General features: G+C 40.7%; 1 protein-coding gene across 4 annotated transcripts in view; it reads right to left on the minus strand.

The window, feature by feature from the left end:
- Positions 1 to 23,666, minus strand: part of EPS15 (epidermal growth factor receptor pathway substrate 15) — a 58,127-nt gene that overhangs the window by 33,314 nt on the left and 1,147 nt on the right. For all 4 annotated transcript variants that reach the window (XM_081193144.1, XM_081193145.1, XM_081193146.1 and 1 more), the window contains exons 2-5: positions 8,263 to 8,304; positions 6,181 to 6,270; positions 5,386 to 5,433; positions 1,559 to 1,654 (exon numbers count right to left, since the gene is read on the minus strand). In XM_081193144.1, coding sequence (XP_081049270.1) covers positions 1,559 to 1,654; positions 5,386 to 5,433; positions 6,181 to 6,270; positions 8,263 to 8,304 — 276 coding nt within the window. The remainder of the gene's footprint in view (positions 1 to 1,558; positions 1,655 to 5,385; positions 5,434 to 6,180; positions 6,271 to 8,262; positions 8,305 to 23,666) is intronic.

The following is a 23,666-nucleotide window of genomic DNA, read 5'->3' on the forward strand; positions in this document are numbered from 1 at the left end:
GAGTGCCTGAATCTGTATTAATGAAGACTGATTTCAGCAGTGAGCTAAGATGACTTAGCTTACATTACAGTATGTACGTATTGTTTAAGGAAAATATGATGGTGTGAATACCTTGCAATACCAGCCAAAATGTGGACTAATAATTCCCAAAATTTCTATGTTGAAAAGCGTTATGTTCACTGTGTACAATGATAATTCCCTACTATGTGCCAGAGGACACAGTATGTGCCAGAAGAAATAAGATAATTAAAAACTGCTGTGAGCTCTAATTACCAACCCACAAAGGTGACATGTGGTCGAAGGAAAGGATTCTAAGGCTTCTTAGAAACTGACCAACAGTGATTAGCACATCTAACCATCCAGTATTAATTAATATTAAAAAGATCTTCTGAAAGCAGCAATTTTATGCTCTCTCACACACACAGAAAGAGAAATTGGCTCTCAATTTCAGCACTCAATTTCTCATCTTCGTGCATACCCAGTTGTTTTTTTTTAATAAGGAAACTTTATCTCAGGTTATTCAACAATTTGATACTCACATGTAAATCACATGTTGTAAATCTACAACATGTAAATCTAACAAAAAAAGTCCAATATGTTGCTTTTGCAATTTTGACATAAGTTAAAGGGAATATTGTGGAAGAAACTTTCTAGAACCAGCTTGGATTGATAGTAATAGTAGTAGTAGTAGTAGTAATAATAATAATAATAATAATAATAATAATAATAATAATAATAATAAATTATTATTAAAATATATTAATAATATTTTATTTTTATTAAATCCCTGCCAATCTGGCTGGGTTTCCCTAGCCACTCTGGATGGCTTACAGAATATATAAAACATAATAAAGCATCAAACATTAAAAACTTCCCGATACAGGGTTGCCTTCAGATGTATTCTAAAAGTTGTATAGTTCTTGATCTCCTTGACATCTGAAGGGAGGTTGTTCGCCAGTACTGAGAAGGCCGTCTGCCTGGTTCCCTGTAACTTCACTTCTCACAGTGAGGGAACCAGCAGAAGACCCTCAGAGGAGGACCTCAGTGTCCAGGCTGAGTGATGCGGGTGAAGGTATACTGATTGGACAGGGCAGAATGAATTACATTATTTTTCTGAAGGAGTGGCCAGTTCCAATTATTGCCAGAGTTAGCTGCTGAATGAATTAGAATATATGGGATAGGACTTATATCTGCTCCAAAGCCAAAGGGCTGCAGAGGTGGGACAACATGGTTCACACAGTTCAAGGTACAATGGCCAGTGAGGACCTAAGACCTGTTAGGTCATCGATATTTGAATTCTGTACTCTAAATATTACTATCACCAACACTGCACATTTTGCAATATTTTGAGCATCATTTGTGTATATTTTTAAATGAAAAGGGGGCTAAAGATGTATTGTAAGACTATAACACTTGACAACAATTAAGGCACTATGTATGATGCTGCATGAGATGATTTTTTTCAATGGTATATTGATAGCACATGCTACATAACATAATGTGTTCAGGTTTTATTGTACGCAAATACTGAAGGCAAGACATTTTTAAAAGTTCTTACAAATCTAGGTGGAGGAACAGGCAAGTTAAGACTGCTCAGTGAAACGTCCAATCCATTCTGTGCACAGGCAACAAGTCGTAAAGCCACAAAAAATTCCTAAAAAGGAAAGAGAATTAAATTAACATAGAACTGTTTTGTCCAAAAAAATGTATCAAAACACACACACTGCATTTCAAGTAAAAAAACAAAAACAACCTCTTTTAACCTTCAGGGTACTTCCATTGCAAATCTTGATGTGGCTACTAGAGGCATGCTAAAAGTTTAGGTACCTCAAAGCAGCTTGATATGGTTTCCTAAACAGTTCTTAAAATGCATCAATATTCAGCATTAGAGGAAGGGAGAGCACACACGGCAGTGATGTAATTTAAAAGACATTACGTTTGTTTACACATTCTTCTGCATTCTAATCTTATTATAAATCCTTCACATTTCCAAAAGGTTAAGCTGGGAGAGTAAGCGTTGCTTCTTAAAAACTTTCCTCTAATGCACAACACATCACTCACTGGCCCAGCTTTTCTCTTTTGTGTTAAAAATCCTGCATGATCCACAATGTTATGCTGTTTACTCTGCAATCTAAGTGTTCTGTGCTGTATAAGGCAGTAATCAAGGGCTAGATCCATGGCTTGTGTGGGGAAGCTTGAGCTGTTCATCCACTTCCTAAAAGAAGCTCACTATGTTACCCAACTATGTTTAAGGATTTAGATTTGGTGGACAGAGTGCCTGAAGAACTATGGATGGAGGCTCGCAACATTATACAGGAGGCAGCAACGAAAACCATCCCAATGAAAAGGAAATGCAAGAAAGCAAAGTGGCTGTCCAATGAGGCCTTACAAATAGCGGAGGAGTGAAGGCAAGCAAAATGCGAGGGAGATAGTGAAAGATACAGGAAATTGAATGCAGATTTCCAAAAAAATAGCAAGGAGAGACAAGAAGGCCTTCTTAAATGAGCAATGCAAAGAAACAGAGGAAAACAACAGAATGGAAAGAACCAGAGATCTGTTCAAGAAAATTGGAGATATGAAAGGGACATTTCGTACAAAGATTACCATAATAAAGGACAAAAGTGATAAGGACCTAACAGAAGCAGAAGACATCAAGAAGAGGTGGCAAGAATACACAGAGGAATTATACCAGAAAGATATGGATGGCTCGTACACCCCAGGTAGTGTGGTTGCTGACCTTGAGCCAGACATCCTGGATAGTGAAGTCAAATGGGCCTTAGAAAGAACTGCAAATAACAAGCCCAGTGGAAGTGATGGTATTCCAGCTGAACTACTTAAAAAATTAAAAGATGATGCTGTTAAGGTGCTACACTCAATATGCCAGCAAATTTGGAAAACTCAACAGTGGCCAGAGGATTGGAGAAGATCAGTCTACATCCCAATCCCAAAGAAGGCCAGTGCCAAAGAATGCTCCAACTACCGCACAATTGTACTCATTTCACACGCTAGCAAGGTTATGCTTAAAATTCTACAAGGAAGGCTCAAGCAGTATATGGACCGAGAACTCCCAGAAGTGCAAGCTGGATTTAGAAGGGGCAGAGGAACCAGAGACCAAATTGCAAACATGTGCTGGATTATGGAGAAAGCTAGAGAGTTCCAGAAAGACATCTACTTTTGCTTCATTGACTATGCAAAAGCCTTTGACTGTGTCGACCACAGCAAACTATGGCAAGTTCTTAAAGAAATGGGAGTGCCTGATCACCTCATCTGTCTCCTGAGAAATCTCTATGTGGGACAAGAAGCTACAGTTAGAACTGGATATGGAACAACTGATTGGTTCAAAATTGGGAAAGGAGTACGGCAAGGCTGTATATTGTCTCCCTGCTTATTTAACTTATATGCAGAATTCATCATGCGAAAGGCTCGGCTGGATGAATCCCAAACCGGAATTAAGATTGCCGGAAGAAATATCAACAACCTCAGATATGCAGATGTCACAACCTTGATGGCAGAAAGTGAGGAGGAATTAAATAACCTTTTAATGAGGGTGAAAGAGGAGAGCGCAAAATATGGTCTGAAGCTCAACATCAAAAAAACGAAGATCATGGCCACTGGGCCCATCACCTCCTGGCAAATAGAAGGGGAGGAAATGGAGGCAATGAGAGATTTTACCTTCTTGGGCTCCATGATCGCTGCAGATGGTGACAGCAGTCACGAAATTAAAAGACGCCTGCTCCTTGGGAGAAAGGCGATGGCAAACCTAGACAGCATCTTAAAAAGCAGAGACATCACCTTGCCAACAAAGGTCCGTATAGTTAAAGCCATGGTTTTCCCAGTAGTGATGTATGGAAGTGAGAGCTGGACCATAAAGAAGGCTGATCGCCGAAGAATTGATGCTTTTGAATTATGGTGCTGGAGGAGACTCTTGAGAGTCCCATGGACTGCAAGAAGATCAAACGCATCCATTCTTAAGGAAATTAGCCCTGAGTGCTCACTGGAAGGACAGATCGTGAAGCTGAGGCTTCAATACTTTGGCCACCTCATGAGAAGAGAAGACTCCTTGGAAAAGACCCTGATGTTGGGAAAGATGGAGGGCACAAGGAGAAGGGGACGACAGAAGACGAGATGGTTGGACAGTGTTCTCGAAGCTACAAACATGAGTCTGACCAAACTGCGGGAGACAGTGGAAGACAGAAGTGCCTGGCGTGCTCTGGTCCATGGGGTCACGAAGAGTCAGACATGACTAAACAACTAAACAACAACAACAAAATGTTACCCAACCAGCTGCTCCCAAGTTGCAGGGACAATTCAGAAGCAGAGTGCAACATGGTGCAAAAGGCTGCAAGTGGGGAAAGGCATCCACTGGACATACATAACAGTAAAATATTTGGGATACACTTAAGCAACACTTTAGGGATGCGGGTGGCACTGTGGGTTAAACCACAGAGCCTAGGACTTGCCAATCAGAAGGTCGGCGGTTCGAATCCCCGCGACGGGGTGAGCTCCCGTTGCTCAGTCCCTGCTCCTGCTAACCTAGCAGTTTGAAAGCACGTCAAAGTGCAAGTAGATAAATAGGTACTGCTCCGGCGGGAAGGTAAACGGCGTTTCCGTTCACTGCTCTGGTTCGCCAGAAGCGGCTTAGTCATGCTGGCCACATGACCCAGAAGCTGTACGCCAGCTCCCTTGGCCAATAAAGTGAGATGAGTGCCACAACCCTAGAGTCGGTCACGACTGGACCTAATGGTCAGGGGTCCCTTTACCTTTAAGCAACACTTTGGTGTTAGCATTACAAATTAACATAATGGGCAAAGCAGATTTAACATTGTGATTAAGCAATAGGTAACATTTAATGGTAAGGAGCAGGCCTCAGAATTGCACATTCTAATCCCCCAGCCCCTCTCCTTACACAAATTATTCTCACCCTTCTCTGTTGGCCTCTACCATGGTTAAATGCTTCAGAACGAACCCTTGTGATAAGGGAACTCTGACTTATAGTTACCTTACTCAAGGCTTAAGGCTGTTGGGAATTGGGAAGAAATAGCACGCAGTCCTCTAACACACGCTTGATCTTCTAAGCATGGTTAAAAGATTGAGAAGATTACACCTGTATATAATCCTTAACTGAGTTCCACTGTTTTCCTTCAGCTAGAAGTGTAGTAACTGAGTTACTGCACCAAGTAACTGATTCCTGCTCAAGAAAATATTTTTCATCCACCATAATTTGTAAGCCCATTTCAATAATGATCTGGTTGTGTCTCCGTGTGTTATGAAGATACAGATGTCTCTAACAGAATCAAACCTGCTATAAACTGTTATAAAAATGCTTTTTTACTCTCGTTATCCTTTCACCATATTCATTTGAAGAAAAATATAACATATTTTTACCTGTTTGTTTAAGATTCCTTTGCCATCTGTATCAGCAAGGTCCCAAACCTAAACAGTTAGATGAAAGAAGCATTTGAAGTACTCCCAAAAATATCTTTTCCCCACTTGAATGAGCAACAGTTTTAAATAACAACCCCAAAAGTTCAACCACATTATCTTAACAGTGCATTGATGAAAAGTGTGACACCTCGGGCAATAGTATGAATTTCAGTTTAATGTTGAGGCTTTAGTTTTGGCAAAAGGGGAAACAGAGCTCTAACAAAGTTAATAGCTCAACAAACTGAAGGGCGTATAAAAACGTCAAAACAAAACATCCATACACAAAATATGTGCAATCACTTTTCACCCATGCATTTCAGTGCTCTAAGTTACTCTTCTCTCATTTGCAGGCACCTTCATACATTATAGGGAAGTACGTTTTTCTATCTCTAACCAGTGCATGTTCAAGCATTCTGAAGTGTCGTATGTTGAAAAATATTCCAAGCTGCAACTGGGTCAGTCCTTAAAGAAAGTAAATGTAGAGGCCACCATGCACCAGAGAGATAAGCAAGACAAAGCCTATTTAAATTGGCTTCGGCGAACCTAACTATGGGCGGGATTGTGACTACTGAGCGCTCCACAAAACACCCATTTTTTGTTTCATTCAGGCCTACAATCGTATGCACCAAGACGCCTTCTCCTGGAGAGATAGAAAGGCTTAAGGATTGGAAGCAATATTTTCTTTATTGTCAAAACCAAGACAGGATGGCATCTCTCTCCCCCCCCCAACCCCCATATTTGATTCACAGTTAATACCTTCCCAAGTATCAAGTCTGTCAGTCCTGATTTTTTAAGAAAGACAGCTGCATCGGAAGCCAACACCCGCCCAGAGTTACTAGGATCAACCTGCAAAAAGAAGGCATATTGAAGATTTGTTATGTAGCAATTTGCACACTAAATATCTTACAAAAAGTTTTGTTACTGACTTACTTGGACGACTTGCTAAACTACTATTAAGGGTACAACACTCTGCAAAATTATTTATTTATATGCAACTACAAAATGATACAGTGGCCAAATACTGTAGCCAGGTGATTTTTAAAAAACTAACGAGTACTTAGAAGCTACAGATACACTGAAACAAACTAAAGTATTGTGAGGGCCTTTCCCCAACTCCACCTTTGCCCTAGAAGAGCAAGGGACAACGATGGAAGGTACAGAACTGGCAGTGTTTTCCTGGAAGTACTTGTGAGGCTTCTCACTAATTTCAATTGTTAAGGTCAAAAAGACTGACGTCAGGCAGCTAGCAGCTGATAGCACAGCACTACATTTTCCTTGCCAGGAGGAAGAGCGGATACACTGTGACTAGAGCACCTATCCAATGTTTATCTTAGTTTGTTTCAACTGTATAATACTAGAGTGTTGCTTTGCTTCATTCCAGTCTGTGACTTGTACATTTTTCTACACTGTGGTAGTCACTATGGTGCCCTCCATATGTTGTGGACTACAACTCCCAGAATCCCTGACCATTCGCCACGCTGGCTGGAACCAATGGGAGTTGTAGTCCAACAACATTCACATTGGGTACCTCAACACAACCATGGTCCGTTTAATCCCCTTTCCTGCCTTCTGCAAGATCCCTACAGCTGCCAGCCAGAAGCTCCTCTTCTCTTTGTTTATAATTTATTGTTTATAATTTATTGTTATAATTTTTTGTTTATAATTTCTTTCAGCCTGCTTAGTGTGTGTTTTGTTCATTCAAATGTTGCATTTTTTAATAGAAGCATTCAGTCATCCAGACTGTTCTAGAGAGAAGCAATTCTTACAGTATTATTCTATTATTAATTAACTTCTACTTTGATTTGAAATAAAAGTTCCTATTAACTACTACTAATTCTCTCTATATTCTGCATCAATGTAATGAATATTTGCTAACTAATAGGTACTTAAGTTAGACGTTAAATATCTCTGCATCTAAAAAAAGACTGGGAATCCATAATCCATAAACAGTCCTCATTTAGCTCTGTAACACTGCAAAAGGGAACTTCCATTCTACCAAAGCTCTATGGTACAGACCTAATGGCTAGGACTGCCAAAACAAACAGTAATTTAGATGCAATGCTAGTCTTGTGGCAATGCAGGCCATTTTGGGTAATCAGAACAGAGACATTTGTCCTCTTGTGGGCATCATAGTACCCAAGGCAGGTCTTTTTTTTGTTATCATTAATTCATTTCATCTAAACATAAAGAAATGCAGGACTGATGAGCGGTATATATTCATCATGCAGAAGGGAATATATATTTGCAGCTGTCTTGTTATGTATATATTAAGGGTTTGAATTTCTTTATTTTGTGCTTTCAGTTTCCAACCAGGCTTTTCTTTTCTGGTACTTACAAATATTGGAACTACGTTAAACTTTGAGAGCTGTCCAGACTGATAGGCTTAAAGCACAGTCAGTTAAGCTGAACTATGCATTCAAAGACATGGCCTAAGAAGCTACTGGACAGAATTTTTACTGAAGATATGCTTGGTTGCTTCAACAAGGAGACATAATGAGCCACAGTATATTCCTCTTGTAATGGTATAAATCCATTACTGTCTGGTACGAGAGGTTGGTGGGGCCTAGAGCAATTAGCTTTTGCAATAATTGCTGATTTGTACTGGTACAAGTGATTGTATAAATATGAATGTCATAAATAGTCCATTGTACTGCAAAGCTACTGAAATATCCTAAGAATTACCTTTACACCCAAAATATTTATTTCATTCTATTGCCTAAAGACAAGAAGAAATTATCTGTTTTATTCTCCTCTTTAATATGTCCATCCATAACTACCCAAGGAGGAGATATTTTAAAAGCAAGTACTGTATAAGCCCAGGAAGCCAGGCACACTTACCTGTCGATAGAACTTCTCGTACACAGGATTTGCACTTGACAGCTTTGTCGGAGGGAAGAGAGAGAAAAAGTTTTTAAAATACTGCTTGATTTTAAAGATTGTAATTAAACAGGGAATACATTAGCTTTTTTTGTCAATATCAATGATTAGACTTCAAGAATGGCATTAGGTAAGCGTTCAGAAACAGAGACTATCCATTATTGCATAGAAGAGCAATATACAATACATTACAAAGCCTTACGTGGCTAGAGATTCGCATTCATAGGAAACCACTCAATCTATAAAAATATCCTACAGCAGGCTCACCAATGTACTGAGGCACAAACTTTTACAGGCATGAAACCTACTTTTTCAGATGCATCTTCTTGTCCATGAAACTTCATGACACAGTACACTGGTGGCATTTTGAAGACTCATAAGACTATTTTTGCTAAAACAGACTCTGGAATTTGCTGCAGTTACATTTAAGGTTTGGCTGTGTGTTCTGAAGCATGTGGTTATCATGGCGTCTTTGAATGCAAACCTTAGATTTGATTATTCATTGGTCTGGCATGGAATTCAAGTAAAATAGGTGTGTCATTCATTGAGACACACAAGCTTGCTGTTTGACCTAGTTTGTACGTGTTTTTTCAACTCTTACATAGCAGAATTTGTGGAATGGGAGCATCAGTCCTGGCTTCAGTCAGTGGGATTTTGTGATTCACAGTTATTGTTACACATGTGGAATGCTGCTAGCACCAAAGCCTGGAAGTGTTCGGTTTATATAATGTTTCAGAGTGGAAAAACAAATGGCACATAACTTCAGGTCATATCAACATCTAGCCAATTTCACAGCACTGTATACACACTGCATTTGCGATTCCCCCCTCCATAACTGTTAACAATTTGTCACCAAATTAATACAAATTTTATACAAATATAAAAGCTGACTCCCCCCTACGTCCCCTCTATTTTCCTCCCTTATTTTACACATTGCATTTGAGAAAAGATTGGTTAATGTGCTTTAAAATAAGATGAATACTCTTAACACAATGTTACCTATCAATGAAGCAAACAAATGAAGGAGAACAGCAATCTTCAACCTCAGGTCCTTAGATATTGTTGGACTGGAGCTTCCAATAACTCTGATCACTGGCTAAACTGGCTGTGGAGTTTGCAAATGCAACAGCACCACAGGACCCAAGGTTGAAGGATCAAGTATTGCAGCTTCCAAACTTCAAAGCAGTTTTGGTCGAAGATATTCAGACAGAAATTACAGTAAATGATTCTGTATTGCCATGGTATTCCTTATATGCAGAACAATCCTATATGCATTTACTCAAAAGCAAGTCTCATGGTGTTCAGTGGGGTTTAGGATTACAGCTTTAAAATGACTATTTAAAAAGACAGCTGTGCCTTAAATTTTAATTTTTTTTATAATCTAAACTGATTGGGTTGAACTAGTCCTAGATCTAACATAGCTCCAAACACGTTTAAACTGGGAGGTAAGGTCCATTCTGTGGCATAATTCTATCATTTTCTAAGATCACTGAAATGCAAATCTGGATTACCTGAAACACATTCAAAATTCAGCATTTTGGGCACATATTCCCCACCCGGCGGGTCTACAGCAGATTAGAATTGCTGTACAAGTTGCTGCTACTCTTTTTGCTGGTGCCACTTTATCTTCATATTTTATTACATTTTGGGTGGGTGAAGATACAAAAATGTGGGATAAAAACTGAAATGGTTTTCAGCTGCTTTTATTCAGTGCTGTTTTTAATATGGCAATTTATTTTGGTTTTTTTAAATATTTATAACTTGTGTGAGTTTTAGCTGTATCTGTTTTTAATTCATGTTGCGATCTGCCTTGGTTGCTGCACTGGGAGAAAGGAAAGACATAAATGAAATGAAATGATAAATGAAATAAATAAATAAATAGTAACACCACAGTTACTAACATTCTTAACTGTACTCAAGAGCTTAGAGGGAAATTGCATTTCCAGAAAACAGTGACTCTACTCAGCACATTGACAGAAATTCCCCAGAAGAAATTGGTTCTACAGCAGAACAAGCTTACACAGCAACTTTGACCAGCTGGCAGCAATAATAATAATAATAATAATAATAATAATAATAATAATAATAATAATAATAATAATAATAATTTATTATTTATACCCCGCCCATCTGGCTGGGCCTCCCCAGCCACTCTGGGCGGCTTCCATAAAAACCAAAAATACAATAAAATATCACATGTTAAAAACTTCCCTGAACAGGGCTGCCTTAAGATGTCTCCTGAATGTCAGGTAGTTGTTTATCGCTTTGACATCTGCTGGAAGGGCGTTCCACAGGGCGGGTGCCACTACCGAGAAGGCCCTCTGCCTGGTTCCCTGTAGCTTTACTTCTCGCAATGAGGGAACTGCCAGAAGGCCCTCGGCGCTGGACCTCAGCGTCCGGGCAGAATGATGGGGGTGGAGACGCTCCTTCAGGTATACTGGACCGAGGCCGTTTAGGGCTTTAAAGGTCAGCACCAACACTTTGAATTGTGCTCGGAAACGTACTGGGAGCCAATGCAGGTCTTTCAAGACCGGTGTTATATGGTCTCGGCGGCCGCTCCCAGTCACCAGTCTAGCTGCCGCATTCTGGATTAGTTGTAGTTTCCGAGTCACCTTCAAAGGTAGCCCCACGTAGAGTGCATTGCAGTAGTCCAAGCGGGAGATAACCAGAGCATACAAATATAACATACAAATCTCCAACTCCTCAAAAGATTCCACCAACAGTGTCTCCGGAAAATTTTACATATCACTTGGGAAGACAGGCGAACTAATGCCAGTACGTAAACTGGAAGAAGCAATGATCACCAGTGTCGAAGCAATGATTCCTCAACATCAACTTTGTTGGACTGGTCATGTTGTTTGGATGCTTGATTATCATCTTCCAAAGCAACTACTCTATTCTGAACTTAAAAATGGAAAGCGTAACGTTAGTCAACAAAAGAGGTTTAAAGGCTCTCTCAAGGCAAATCTTAAAAAATGTAGTATAAACACTGACAATTAGGAAACACTGGCCAATTGGAGAACAGCCTTTAGCAAAGGTGTCATAGACTTTGAAGACGCTCAAACTCAGGATGAAATGGAGAAACGTGCTAAGAGGAAGGCATGCTTGTCAAACCCTCACCATTATCAACTCCCGCCTGTAAACCTATGTCTCCATTGTGTGGATCCAGAATTGGCTTCCACAGTCACTTACAGGTTCACTGTTAAGACTGTGTTCGTGGAAGATCTTACTCGGCTACGAGTGATCGCCTAAGAAGAATGCTGCACAAATTGATTGTCTTTTAAAAAATAAAAGGTGCCAGCTTTAAACAGGAATTATTTTCTTTTTAGCACAATTATTTTCTAGAACATACCGTATTTTTCACTCTATAAAACTCACTTTTTCCCTCCTAAAAAGTAAGGGGAAATGTGTGTGCGTCTTATGGAGCGAATGCAGGCTGTGCAGCTATCCCAGAAGCCAGAACAGCAAGAGGGATTGCTACTTTCACTGCGCAGCGATCCCTCTTGCTGTTTTGGCTTCTGAGATTCAGAATATATTTTTTCTTGTTTTCCTCCTCCAAAAACTAGGTGCGTCTTGTGGTCTGGTGCGTCTTATAGAGCAAAAAATACGGTATTAAGATGTTTCAGGAACAAAGACACAGTAGGGGCAGGGGGTTGGAGAGAAGATCATCCGTTGATCATTGCTGTGAACAGCCAGTTAGTAGGTGAACAACTGACCCAACACCAAAGCCTGAGTGGGTGTGCATTTGTCCCCTTCTGTTTTTTAAATAAGTAATGCTGTACTTGTGCAACTCTCAGAATTTGCTTTCTGCTTGTAACACAAACAACCCCTTAAGTCTACTTGGAACATTAGGTTGAATTTGTGCAGTAATTAGGCAGTACATTCTATAATAATCGGATGCTGCTCTTCCAAAATCCACTCAAATTTGTTAAGTGTTGCTCAGGATTAATACATTAACAGATATCCACAAATACTAGGAAGGGAAAATAGTTTTGCTTAAACCACTGTGGAAGTTGAGTCATTAAGTCAATGTTCAGCACCCCGTCTTTTCCCCAACAGAGCAATTAGTAATCTCACATCTTCGTTCAACTATAGCAATGTCATCATTTTGTTAGCAAAACATTACTAAGCCAAACCTATTGTTACTCTTGAATAGGAAACATATGCTGGTTCACATCCTGTGCCTTCACCACTCTAAAATTCCAAAGCAGTCTCTCCATCCAGTCTCTCCTATGCAGTTTAACATCTGAACAACAGATGCAAATTACATTTTCTGCATAATGGCGAAAGCTTGGAAGGTCTTCTGCTTTCACTGGCAAGAGACCCATTTTATGATAAAAGTCAAACTGGGCAACAAGACAATCAGATTTCTCTTACAGTGAATAGAATTGTTCATACAGCAATATAAGATTTTTCTGGAAATCACAGGTAAAGAAATATTATATACAGTACCTAAAATAAAATTCTTGGAATTAAGACTGGTAAGTTTCTTTATTTCTTACATAAGGATGAGTTAAACTGCAAGCGCCCTCCAAACACCAAGTACGTGGTGTAACAAAGCTGTCTCTTAATATATGTTTTCCCTTTAGACCTCAGCTGTTCCAAAAATTCTTGTACAGTTTACACTGTCACTATTTAAACTGCAAGGCCAAGCACAAGCCCTTTGCTGCTATACCACCTTCCTGAATACTGTAATTCAGGGTCTCCTCAATCCATTTGCAATGTATTCAGAGGATCTAACTATAAGCTTGTGTCTATCAAGACATCTTAGCCATACTACACCTCCCCTTCCACCTAGGCCCTGTTTTCCCACCCAGGTAAGCACCCAGATAGAAAGACATCACCCCTCCACCATCTTATTTCAATATCCTTATATTCTCCTTACTACAAACACAAATCCACCCACACCCCAGCCCCACAAGCAACTGCTGACTCGCCTTCAACGAAAGTTCTTCCAGCCATCTGGTAGCATCAGAATTTGTAGCACATATGCTGCAAAAGACATCTTGTTGATCTTTGAAACACAGAATAGCTCAGACTTCCTTTTTCCAATTAAGCTTTCAAACATATTGAGGAAGGAATTCCACTACCCAGAGTGAACACACTGCTGAAACTGGATATTCAACTTTAATTTCCCCTTCAAATGCCAACTCACTCATCCTCTAACTCCTCTTTTAGTTCTTCCAGAAGTTCATCTTTCGAAAGTGTTGGTACGAAATTGTACTTACAAAAGGAGCAGGACAGAAATACACTTATCTACCCTGTCACTGACTTTAGCAAAGAATGGCTACTTGGACATTTTCCTCTACATCAGGGGTGGGAGAACTACATTACATCAGATGCTGCAATCTAGCAACGGGCAGGGCAAAACACCCAGGACCTAGATGAACTTTTCATGATATATACATACATTGCTAAAAATGAATCTATTTGTTTTACAGCTTTATGTCAGGACTATGTACTAGAAAATTTCAAGACCTACTATTTGGCTTAGAATATTCAGGGCTGGCAGCTGCTGAATAGTTCAAGTATGTAACCCAAGAGAAAGGGTTGTATCCAGTAAAGTTGCTGTATTCACACAATGACTTTTGCTTATGAAACAGAACTTCCCCTCCTTCTCCTGCCCCCGTGTACCTTCAAGATTTCCCTCCCAAAACAGATTTGGGGAACACACAGGAAGAGGGAATGTTTTTCTAAAAAGCACAAGTCCTTGCATAACCAGAACAAATTTATGGACTCAACCCAAAGTTCGGCATATTGCCTTATCCACAATTCATCTCTCACTTAGAAGATCACTATAGTGTATAAAATGTATTCGGGTAAGTGGATATTATAACTGGATTTCACTTGCATAATGAATTCTAGCAGTGGAAGATTCAATATAGGCATTTGTGATTATTGCTAGGGTAATGAACGGTACCCATTCTAAACAGTGTTAGAAATTAGCCAGGCACATTTTGCAACTGGCGCAGGCCCAATTGTGACCACATGGTGATCTCTGTATTCCAGGTTGGTGACTGCCATCTCCATCCGGCTGGTCCCTCCAACTTTCTTAAGCAAGTAAGCAGAAGAGCTTATTTACTGCATTTATATCCCACCTTTTTCTCCAAGGAGTACATGGTTCACTCCCCTGCTCAGTTAATCCCTACAACAACCCTGAAAGATACGTTAAGAGCCTGTGACTGGTCCAAGGTCACCTAGTGAGATTCATGAATAAGTGGTGATTTGAACCCTGGCCTCCCAGGTCCTAGTCTACTTCCTAGAGTACTTCTGCTATGGGGCAGCTATACTAAATTAAGTAGGTAAATAAATATGAGGAAAGCAAAATGTCACTTGGAGAAGGACGTGAAATAGTTTCCTTGAATGAAGCTTGAATTTATTTGATTATTATTTATTTGATTCTGGATTGTTTTATTTGATGTTTTAATGTGTTGTAAGCAACTTTGAATTTCCCCCCCTTTAAAATATAAAGCAAATGAAAACAACAACAAACAACAAACAACAACAACAACAACAACAAAACTGCATTGCGGGGAATAGTGCCTAGACATCCGATTGTGGTGACTGTAACCTACAAGGTGCCATTTGGTGACTGGCATATAATAATAATAATAATAATAATAATAATAATAATAATAATAATAATAATAATTTATTTATATCCCACCCTCCCCAGCCGAAACCAGGCTCAGAGCGACTAACAACAATAAAAGTAACACAGCATTCTAAAATCAATTAATTTTAAAATCAATTCAAAATCGAATTAATGGCAACCACTGGGCTACAGTTCTGTGAGGATTACCAAAGGAGGGGGTCAGACTGTACCTTGGCCAAAGGCCTGGTGGAACAGCTCTGTCTTGCAGGCCCTGCAGAAAGATGTCAAGTCCCACATGGCCCTAGTCTCTTGTGACACCAGATCAGGGCCACAGCCGAAAAAGCCCTGGCTCTGGTTGAGGCCAGACTAATCTCCCTGTGGCCCAGGACCTCCAAGATGTTTTTGTTTGAAGACCGTAAGGTCCTCCGTGGGACAAAGAAGGAGAGGCGGTCCCGTAGGTACAAGGGTCCTAGGCCGTATAGGGCTTTAAAGGTTAAAACCAGCACCTTAAACCTGATCCTGTACTCCACCGGGAGCCAGTGCAGCTGGTATAGCACCGGGTGAATGTGATCCCATGGCGAGGACCCCGTAAGGAGACTTGCCGCGGCATTCTGCACCCGCTGGAGTTTCTGGGTCAGTCTCAAGGGCAGCCCCACATAGAGTGAGTTACAATAATCAAGTCTGCAGGTGACCATCGCGTGGATCACAGTGGCTAGGTCAGGGCGAGAGAGGTAAGGTATATATATGTGTTTCTAACACTGATTCTAAACTAAGGAGAAGCAAAACCAGGGAAATATTAGTGCATGATCAACAGTGTTTAATGGCTATCTTACAGATAGTATTCTAGTCTTTAACTCCCTTTCAAAGGAGTCCATTTTATTGCAATCCTAATTTTATTGGGGCCTTTCAGGACCTCCCTTCGTTTCCAAGTTTACCATGACCTTCAGTGCCCGGGCACATTTGTCATCATTTTCAAGTGCTGAAGACCATGGCAAAGCTACGGTTTCAGCGGCACAAAGTCAAAGAGCAAGTAAGAGAGTTTTCTGAAACAGTATACAAGTTTTCACCACTTGCTTGAAGAGCTAATTCTTATGGCACAGCAAAACAAAACCAACAAATATTAATTCAGATTCTTAAACAACAGCTGAAAATGCAATGTATTCACCTGCCTTTTCATTTCAAGGGAGCCCTACTTGGCCCCACAACTCTTCTCTTCCATACACTTCTGTTGCTTTCACTAAGGCAACATTTGCAGGTATTTCCTTTATGGATGTTTGCCCAGGGTTCTCTTTCTATGTGACAAGAATTCCAGAAACATAAAGTGTTTCTAAGCAGACACTTTCATGGCAAATGAAAGATATAAAGACTGGCCAAAAAAAATAAGTTAATGATTCAACAATTTAAGATGGTCTATAAATCACTAAGCAGGACCAAACCTTATTAGCTTTCTAGTTACTTGTATAAAATGAGGTTTTGGTTTTAATTCTACTCCAACCAGATCAGCATCTCTGCCAATTGTAGATTATTATTTTTATATTTAAAAAGTGTGCCAGAAGAAATGTGAAGTTCAATTCCTTACTGGAGATAATCTATTGGTTCAAACTTGCTGTTTTCTTCTCTTTAAAAGAAAAGCACTACTATACTTGCAATTCAACCTTACAAGAAATCAAGAATTTTAATGGTGATTCACTCCAAAAAAAAAGTGAAGGAGAGTGAACAAGGAAGGATTTTAGCTTAGCACCATAAAAAACCCTTGATCTAGCAAAACAGAGCATCTCTCTCCACTACACAGTGTACCAAATGAACTTTGTTTTTAAATGTGAAAATCTAGTTCTCTCAGTCCTGATTTTGTTAACATGTTTCTAAACTTTGTGAGAAAGTATTTAGGGATCTTGGATTGCAAAACTTTTCTGTATGCTGCTGCTCCCTATTTACTTCATACAGAAACCATGTATAGAAAAGTCTCCATGTGCCCTGCACTTAAATGTATGCACTAAGAGAATCTGAATTCCACACCCTGTTATCAGTTATGCCGATATCAGCATGCATCTATTTACTTGTTTTGCAATTTATTGTACAGTACTAGCTAGAGCAACCCTATGTCAACTCAGAAGAAGTTAAGCCACGTTCGGTCCAATGAAGTTTACTCTCACTCAGGTATGCTGGTACAGGATTGATGCCTGATTGTGTTGTCATGAAGGATAGAGGGTTCTGCAGGGCACTGACATCCCACTTCTTACTTCCAAAAATGTCTTCTTAGCCTTTCCGCTTACCCTTTGTTTTCACAAGCATTGCTTCAATCCAACACCACAACCTTAAGAACTCAGTTTTACAGAGAAAACTGAGGTTCTCAATATGCTAAAAGAAGTACATTTTGTATGATCTGCATACAAACAGCCACCACCAACTGATCAGGCACAATATACAGTATTCCCACAGCTGAGCAAAAATGGAGGGGAAAAGGTGCATTTAAGGTACTCAGTGCACTATATATAAAATGGAAATTACCGTATTTTTCGCCCCATAGGACACATCAAGTTTTTTTGGGGGGGAAATAAAGGAAAAAAAATTTATTTCCCCCCAGGCGCTTGTGGGGCAGGCAGCGGGGAGAAGCGTTCTTCTCCCCGTCGCCCGCCTTGAGATCAGGTCCGGGGACAGCGGGAAGACGCGCTGAGTTTCCCCACTGTCCCCGGAGCTTGTGGGGCAGGCAGCGGGGAGAAGCGCTCTTCTCCCTGCCGCCCGCCTTAAGATCAGGTCCGGGGACAGCGGGAAGACGCGCTGAGTTTCCCAGCTGTCCCCGGAGCTTGTGGGGCAGGCAGCGGGGAGAAGCGCTCTTCTCCCTGCCGCCCGCCTTGAGATCAGGTCCGGGGACAGCGGGGAGACGCGCTGCGCCTCCCCACTGTCCCCGGAGCTTGCGGGGCTGGCGGCGGGGTCTCCCCGCCGTCAGCCTCCAAACCACTTCGGGAGACAGCGGGATGGCAGCGTTCCGCCTCCCTCTGTCCCCCGACCTTGTGGGGCTGGTGCTGGGGCTCTCCTGAAGCCTGGAGAGCGAGAGGGGTCGGTGCGCACCGACCCCTCTCGCTCTCCAGGCTTCAGTGAAAGCCTGCATTCGCCCCATAGGACGCACACACATTTCCCCTTCATTTCTGGAGGGGAAAAAGTGCGTCCTATAGGGCGAAAAATACGGTAAATGATATGCTGCTAAGCAACATTTTAGGAAGACTGTCATTTTTCAGAGTTTCTTGCATGCTTCATAACAGTATATTTACAACATAACTTCTGTTTTCAATTATAGTGCAAGCATGCCAGCCACTCTACATGCAAAATTAAAACTACATCCTGTTATTTTATTGCAGAGAAGTATTTAACTTTCATTGAGATTTATGTCAAGATCAGCTGACTATACCAGATGTCATAGTGTTCAAACTGTAGGAGACATCCAATTTGCTAGTTAAATTAGGATGCGGTCCAACTTACCCCTAAACCTGAACTGCTTATATATTATAAAGGGCCATTTTGCTTTAACTAATACTCATTCAGTTTAGCTCATTTTAGTAGCAAGCAGATGTGACCTGCACACACAGAGACACAGTTAAAATGACAAGAGCCAATATATTTCATTGAAAAGCAAACACGTGGGTGTAGAAAGGCAAGATTTTTTTTTTAAAAAAAGTATGAAAGTATCTGCACAGTATTACTGAAATGCCTGCATTCACATTCTTACTGCAGATGTATTGTTAACAGCCAGGAAAACCAAGTCCCATGGTACAACTGCCTTAGTACAGCAGCTCCAGTGTATACACATTACTTATGAAGAGCAAAACTCCAGCTTTCCAAATTTATGTCAGTGTGTTTATACACTTGCATACAATCTTACATCCACGGGGAAAAAAGAAAATGGTGGGAAAGCTCTGTATGCACAAAAGTCCCATGAAGCATACATCTATACTGAGAATAAAAATTACATATTATACCTTTGAATACAAAAGGAAAAGTTCAAAACTTTTAACTGCCGACAAGGCCAAGCCCTTTAGGACAACAACTAAGCCAGGTTTCATTGGCCAATTCATAAAAATACATGTTCTAATCCTTAAAGAATCAAGAATTTCTAACTTTCTATCAAAGTAAAGGTTGACAACATTGTGACAATATATTCTACACTCAGAAACTAGCAGGTTGATCAATGATTAAGGGGGTCTACTTTTTAGTAATACACACCAAAATCCCTTACCATGAGAGAATATAGGAAAACATGCCTAATTAAGTGCCACAAGGTCAGATTTCCAGGGTATGCCTTTCAAACAAACAGGCTGAAATTTTATTTTAAATGGAAATTCTCTGTTCAGATGATATAGGCAATTAATGAAAATAGGATTGCAACACCACACATGCTTCTGCATATGTTTACATCCCAGCTTCCTGCTTAACAAGGAGTGATCAAGGTGGTTAACATTCAAAATACAAAACAATTAAAACAAAACAAAAAAAAAGAAGTGGAATAGCAGATAATTAAAACCCAGTCAGCTTAGAATACCAAAACAAATGGAAAGGCAGCCTGAACTTAGCACTGGAGACAACAACAACAACAACAACAACAAAAGGGGGGGAGAATGAAGAGCAAGCCACTTCCACTGGAAGTTGAATAAATAGTGCCATATCATTACTATTCTTTTGTTTGTTATTATGTTGTTATATGATCACTGCAGATGGTGACAGCAGCCACAAAAATTAAGAGACGCCTGCTTCTTGGGAGGAAAGCAATGACAAACCTAGACAGCATCTTAAAAAGTAGAGACATCACCTTGCCAACCAAGGTCTGTATAGTAAAAGCAATGGTTTTTCCAGTAGTGACGTATGGAAGTGAGAGGTGGACCATAAAGAAGGCTGATCGCCGAAGAATTGATGCTTTTGAATTATGGTGCTGGAGGAGACTCTTGAGAGTCCCATGGACTGCAAGAAGACCAAACCTATCCATTCTTAAGGAAATCAGCCCTGAGTGCTCACTGGAAGGACAGATCCTGAAGCTGAGGCTCCAATACTTTGGCCACCTCATGAGAAGAGAAGACTCCCTGGAAAAGACCCTGATGTTGGGAAAGATGGAGGGCACAAGGAGAAGGGGACGACAGAGGACGAGATGGTTGGATAGTGTCTTCGAAGCTACCAGCATGAGTTTGACCAAACTGCGGGAGGCAGTGGAAGACAGAAGTGCCTGGCGTGCTCTGGTCCATGGGGTCACGAAGAGTCGGACACGACTAAACGACTAAACAACAACAACAAAATGTTGTTATGTGTTGTTGTGTTTTTATATTGTCAACTACCCTGTGATCCTTGGATGAAGGGCATCATGAAAATTAAATACATAAATACTATATACAATTCACCCAGTGTATCACTTAGTTGATCAAAGACATTGCTTTTGCAGAACTTAAATCTCCTTGACTTGCCACCTCAACCTGAGGAAGAATTATGCAGAACTGAGTGTAGTGAAAGAACAAAGATTCTCTCACTGGGGAAGAAATACACTAGAACGCAGTGGACCCATATTATATATCTAAATGTTGTGTAAGTGATGCAATTGCACTTTCAGTACATTCAAAGGGACTTGTTTTCAGGACCACACTCTTTTGCACCACACTCCTATGTCTGTCTTCTCTTTAGGGAACTTCAAAGCTGAGCAAAAATCCTAAACTGGGATTTCAACACCTACACTCAGAATTTTAGCCACTTACAGGTTCTTCTCTGACAAAACTATCAAGTTATTTTGATGGAACTGTACGCTTTGAATACAGGTGGCCCTACTATACGTGGCTTGATCACCCCAGTCTGAATCTTAAAAATATGCTTAAGGCTCAAATGCTCCTTCTTCTCCCATCTTTTGCAGTAACCAGAGTTAGTCAAGATGTCCAAGACAGTTAAAATGCTAGCTGGAATAATAATAATGTGTTCAGTAAGCACTGTAAGTTCAAGAAGGAGGGGGCCTGTCTGATCACAACTGGGACGTTCCATTAAATTGGCCCCACAATACTGAATGCACAGTTCCTAGTAGATACAAACCATGGCGGAACACTAAGTGAATCCACCGAAAACCTCAGTGATCAGGAAGTGCTTGAGGTTTCCTTGATCCACGTTGTTAAGGCTTGTACATCGGTAGCAGTGCAAGTGTTTGAACACTGGAGTTATGTGCTAGAGATAGTCTGTCCCCATCAACCATCTAGCAGCAGTTTTGCCCCAGCTGGAGTTTCCAGACCAAGGAAAAGGGTAGCCTCACATAAAGTGCATTTCAAGGAATCACTGTGGCCCAACTATCCCTGTCCAAGAATGGTCATAGTTTGTGAACCAAGCATAGCTGCTAAAAGGCACTCCTAGCCACTGAGGCCACCTAAGTGTCTAGCGACAAACACAGATCCATGAGCAACCCCAAACTCCAAATCTGTTCTTTCAGAGGAAGTGCAACTCCATCCAGGAAATAGAAGGGAACACAAGCCAACAGTGCCTCAATCTTCTCAGGGTTCAAGTTCATCTTACTGGCCCTCATTCATTCCACTGTTGCACTCAGACAATGGTCCAGTTCATTCACAGTGTCTCCCCATTCTGATGTTATAAAGAAATTGCAGCAGCATGTCATCAGCATACTGATGACACTTTGCTTCCAAACTCCTATGAGAAGGCACTGGGTGTGGTCATTAGATGTTAAACAGCACCAGGGACAAGATTGGGACCCTGTAGTACACCATAGCACAAGCATTATGGGGCCAAAACACTATCTTCCATTTATACTTTCTGGAAAAGACTTTGGAGGTAGGAGCAAAACAACTATAAAACAGTGCCCATAATATTCATCCCACAGTGCCAGTCCAGGAGGATACCATGGTTAATGGTGTCAAAAGTCACCAAGAAATTGAGAAGCAGTCACATTCTCCCTGTCCCACTCTCTACTGATCATTTCCCAAACTGCACCTGAACCCAGAATGAAACAGATCCAGACAAATTCACATCCAAACCAGAACTGGAAACTATGGCTTCAAGTGTGTGGATTTCCAGATCTCAATGGCGAAACGAAGGATTGGCCATGACATCTGAACTACACATGCTTACCAACCAGGTGGGACTAACTTCTAAGTAAGTATGTACAAGAGAGGACTGCAAATGAGACATGTACAGAGTTGTGTTCTGGGCTCAGTTCAGATAGGACTATAGCCTCAAGCTTTCATTTCTGAATTGCTGTTTTGTACTGAATTGCTTTATTATATACCACCTTGGTGTTATTTTATTGAGCAGCAGTACATCAATATTTCAAATAAACAAAGACTTTGTTGTTGTATTCATTTGCAAAAATACTATGCTAACTGCATAGTTGAAGTTAAGCAACTATTAGTTCCCCGACCACAAATAGTGCAGCTACAGCAACTCTTAATTCCTCTTTCAGCATACCAAAGACTGCAGCTGTGTATACACTATAGTTTTAATGCAAATTCAAAGCACGTTCTCTCCCTCAGAGAATTCTGGGCACTATAGTTTACCACTTATAGAGATCTACTTCCAAGAACTGCACTAGGTACAGGGGGTATGAACAAGAACATGAACACACAACACCTACACTCATGATGATTGTACTTCCTGTTTACACATATAAGACCAATTAGCATGAAGTGAGGTAACCAAGACCATCCCAAAATAAATTTCATATTAACTGAACTGAGATTTATTATTACAGAGGGCTATTTCTACATATATAATCTTTGAATTATGAGTACATTAGGCTTATTTGTAGCACTCTATTTTAACCCGTGTTGAAGTGGGTTCTTGCCATTGTGCTGGAGAAAACTTTTTGCAGCACCTACAGCGCAAACCTAACCATGCTGACACATCAGTAACTCCCACTGAAATCACTGGGGCCTACTCCCAGGTAAGTGGGGTTAGGACTGCAACCCTAGTCTGTTCTGGGACACAGAAAAAATAACATGTTTACCATTGTATTAGATAAGTATGTACGGGGGGGGTCCTCATTTTTGTATTTTCTAATGCACCTTTTGTTTCTATTGGTTTTTCACTTTATTTTGTTTAACTGAAATTGTTTCAATTAAAAAAAATAAAATTAAAAAAGGAAAAGGTGTTTGCAAAAAGCGTATCACAGAAGCCAAAATGGAAAAAGAGAGAAGAACAAGGGCAGCCCAGTGAAAGGGGAATTGCTGCCTCCCCCCCCCCCCACTTTTGTCAACACTGTGCCCTGGCTCTCACTGAACTTGGGAGCCAAGGTTCTCTTCAAAGTGTTGCCACGGCTTTCTCCTTGGGAGTCCCATTGTTCTAGACACATTTTGCGACAGGGAATTTCATTAGTGTGAGCAGTTTCTGAGCTCTGGGCTGCACCTAAGATTTCAGATTAAAACTGCCAAGTGGAAGGAAAGGAGGACCTTTTTCTGCCTCCCTACTTCCAGCTGCTCTCTGAAGACTGGAGAAGAGACCCTCCTAAGAATATTAGAGGGGTGGGCAGGGAAAGGTCTAGACCATGTGAAAAATGAACACAATATTTTAGCTGCAGTAACCTAAGTTTAAGGTGCCATTTAGCTCCTAGCTTTCATATCTCAGTTTCTAACACTTCTGATCACAACTAGTGTGCAGGAATGCCCTGGCTCTGACTGAACTTGGCAGGAGCCAGAGCGCTTCTCAAAGTATTGCCTTTTGCGCTGCGTCTCCACCCGGGTGGGGGAAGACAAGTGGCAATGTTGAGCGCTGGAACACCTCCCTCTGGATGGCAGAAGCGGTGGGGCAG

Source organism: Podarcis bocagei, assembly GCF_964188305.1.
Source record: "Podarcis bocagei genome assembly, chromosome: 5".
Taxonomy (NCBI): Eukaryota; Metazoa; Chordata; class Lepidosauria; order Squamata; family Lacertidae; genus Podarcis; species Podarcis bocagei.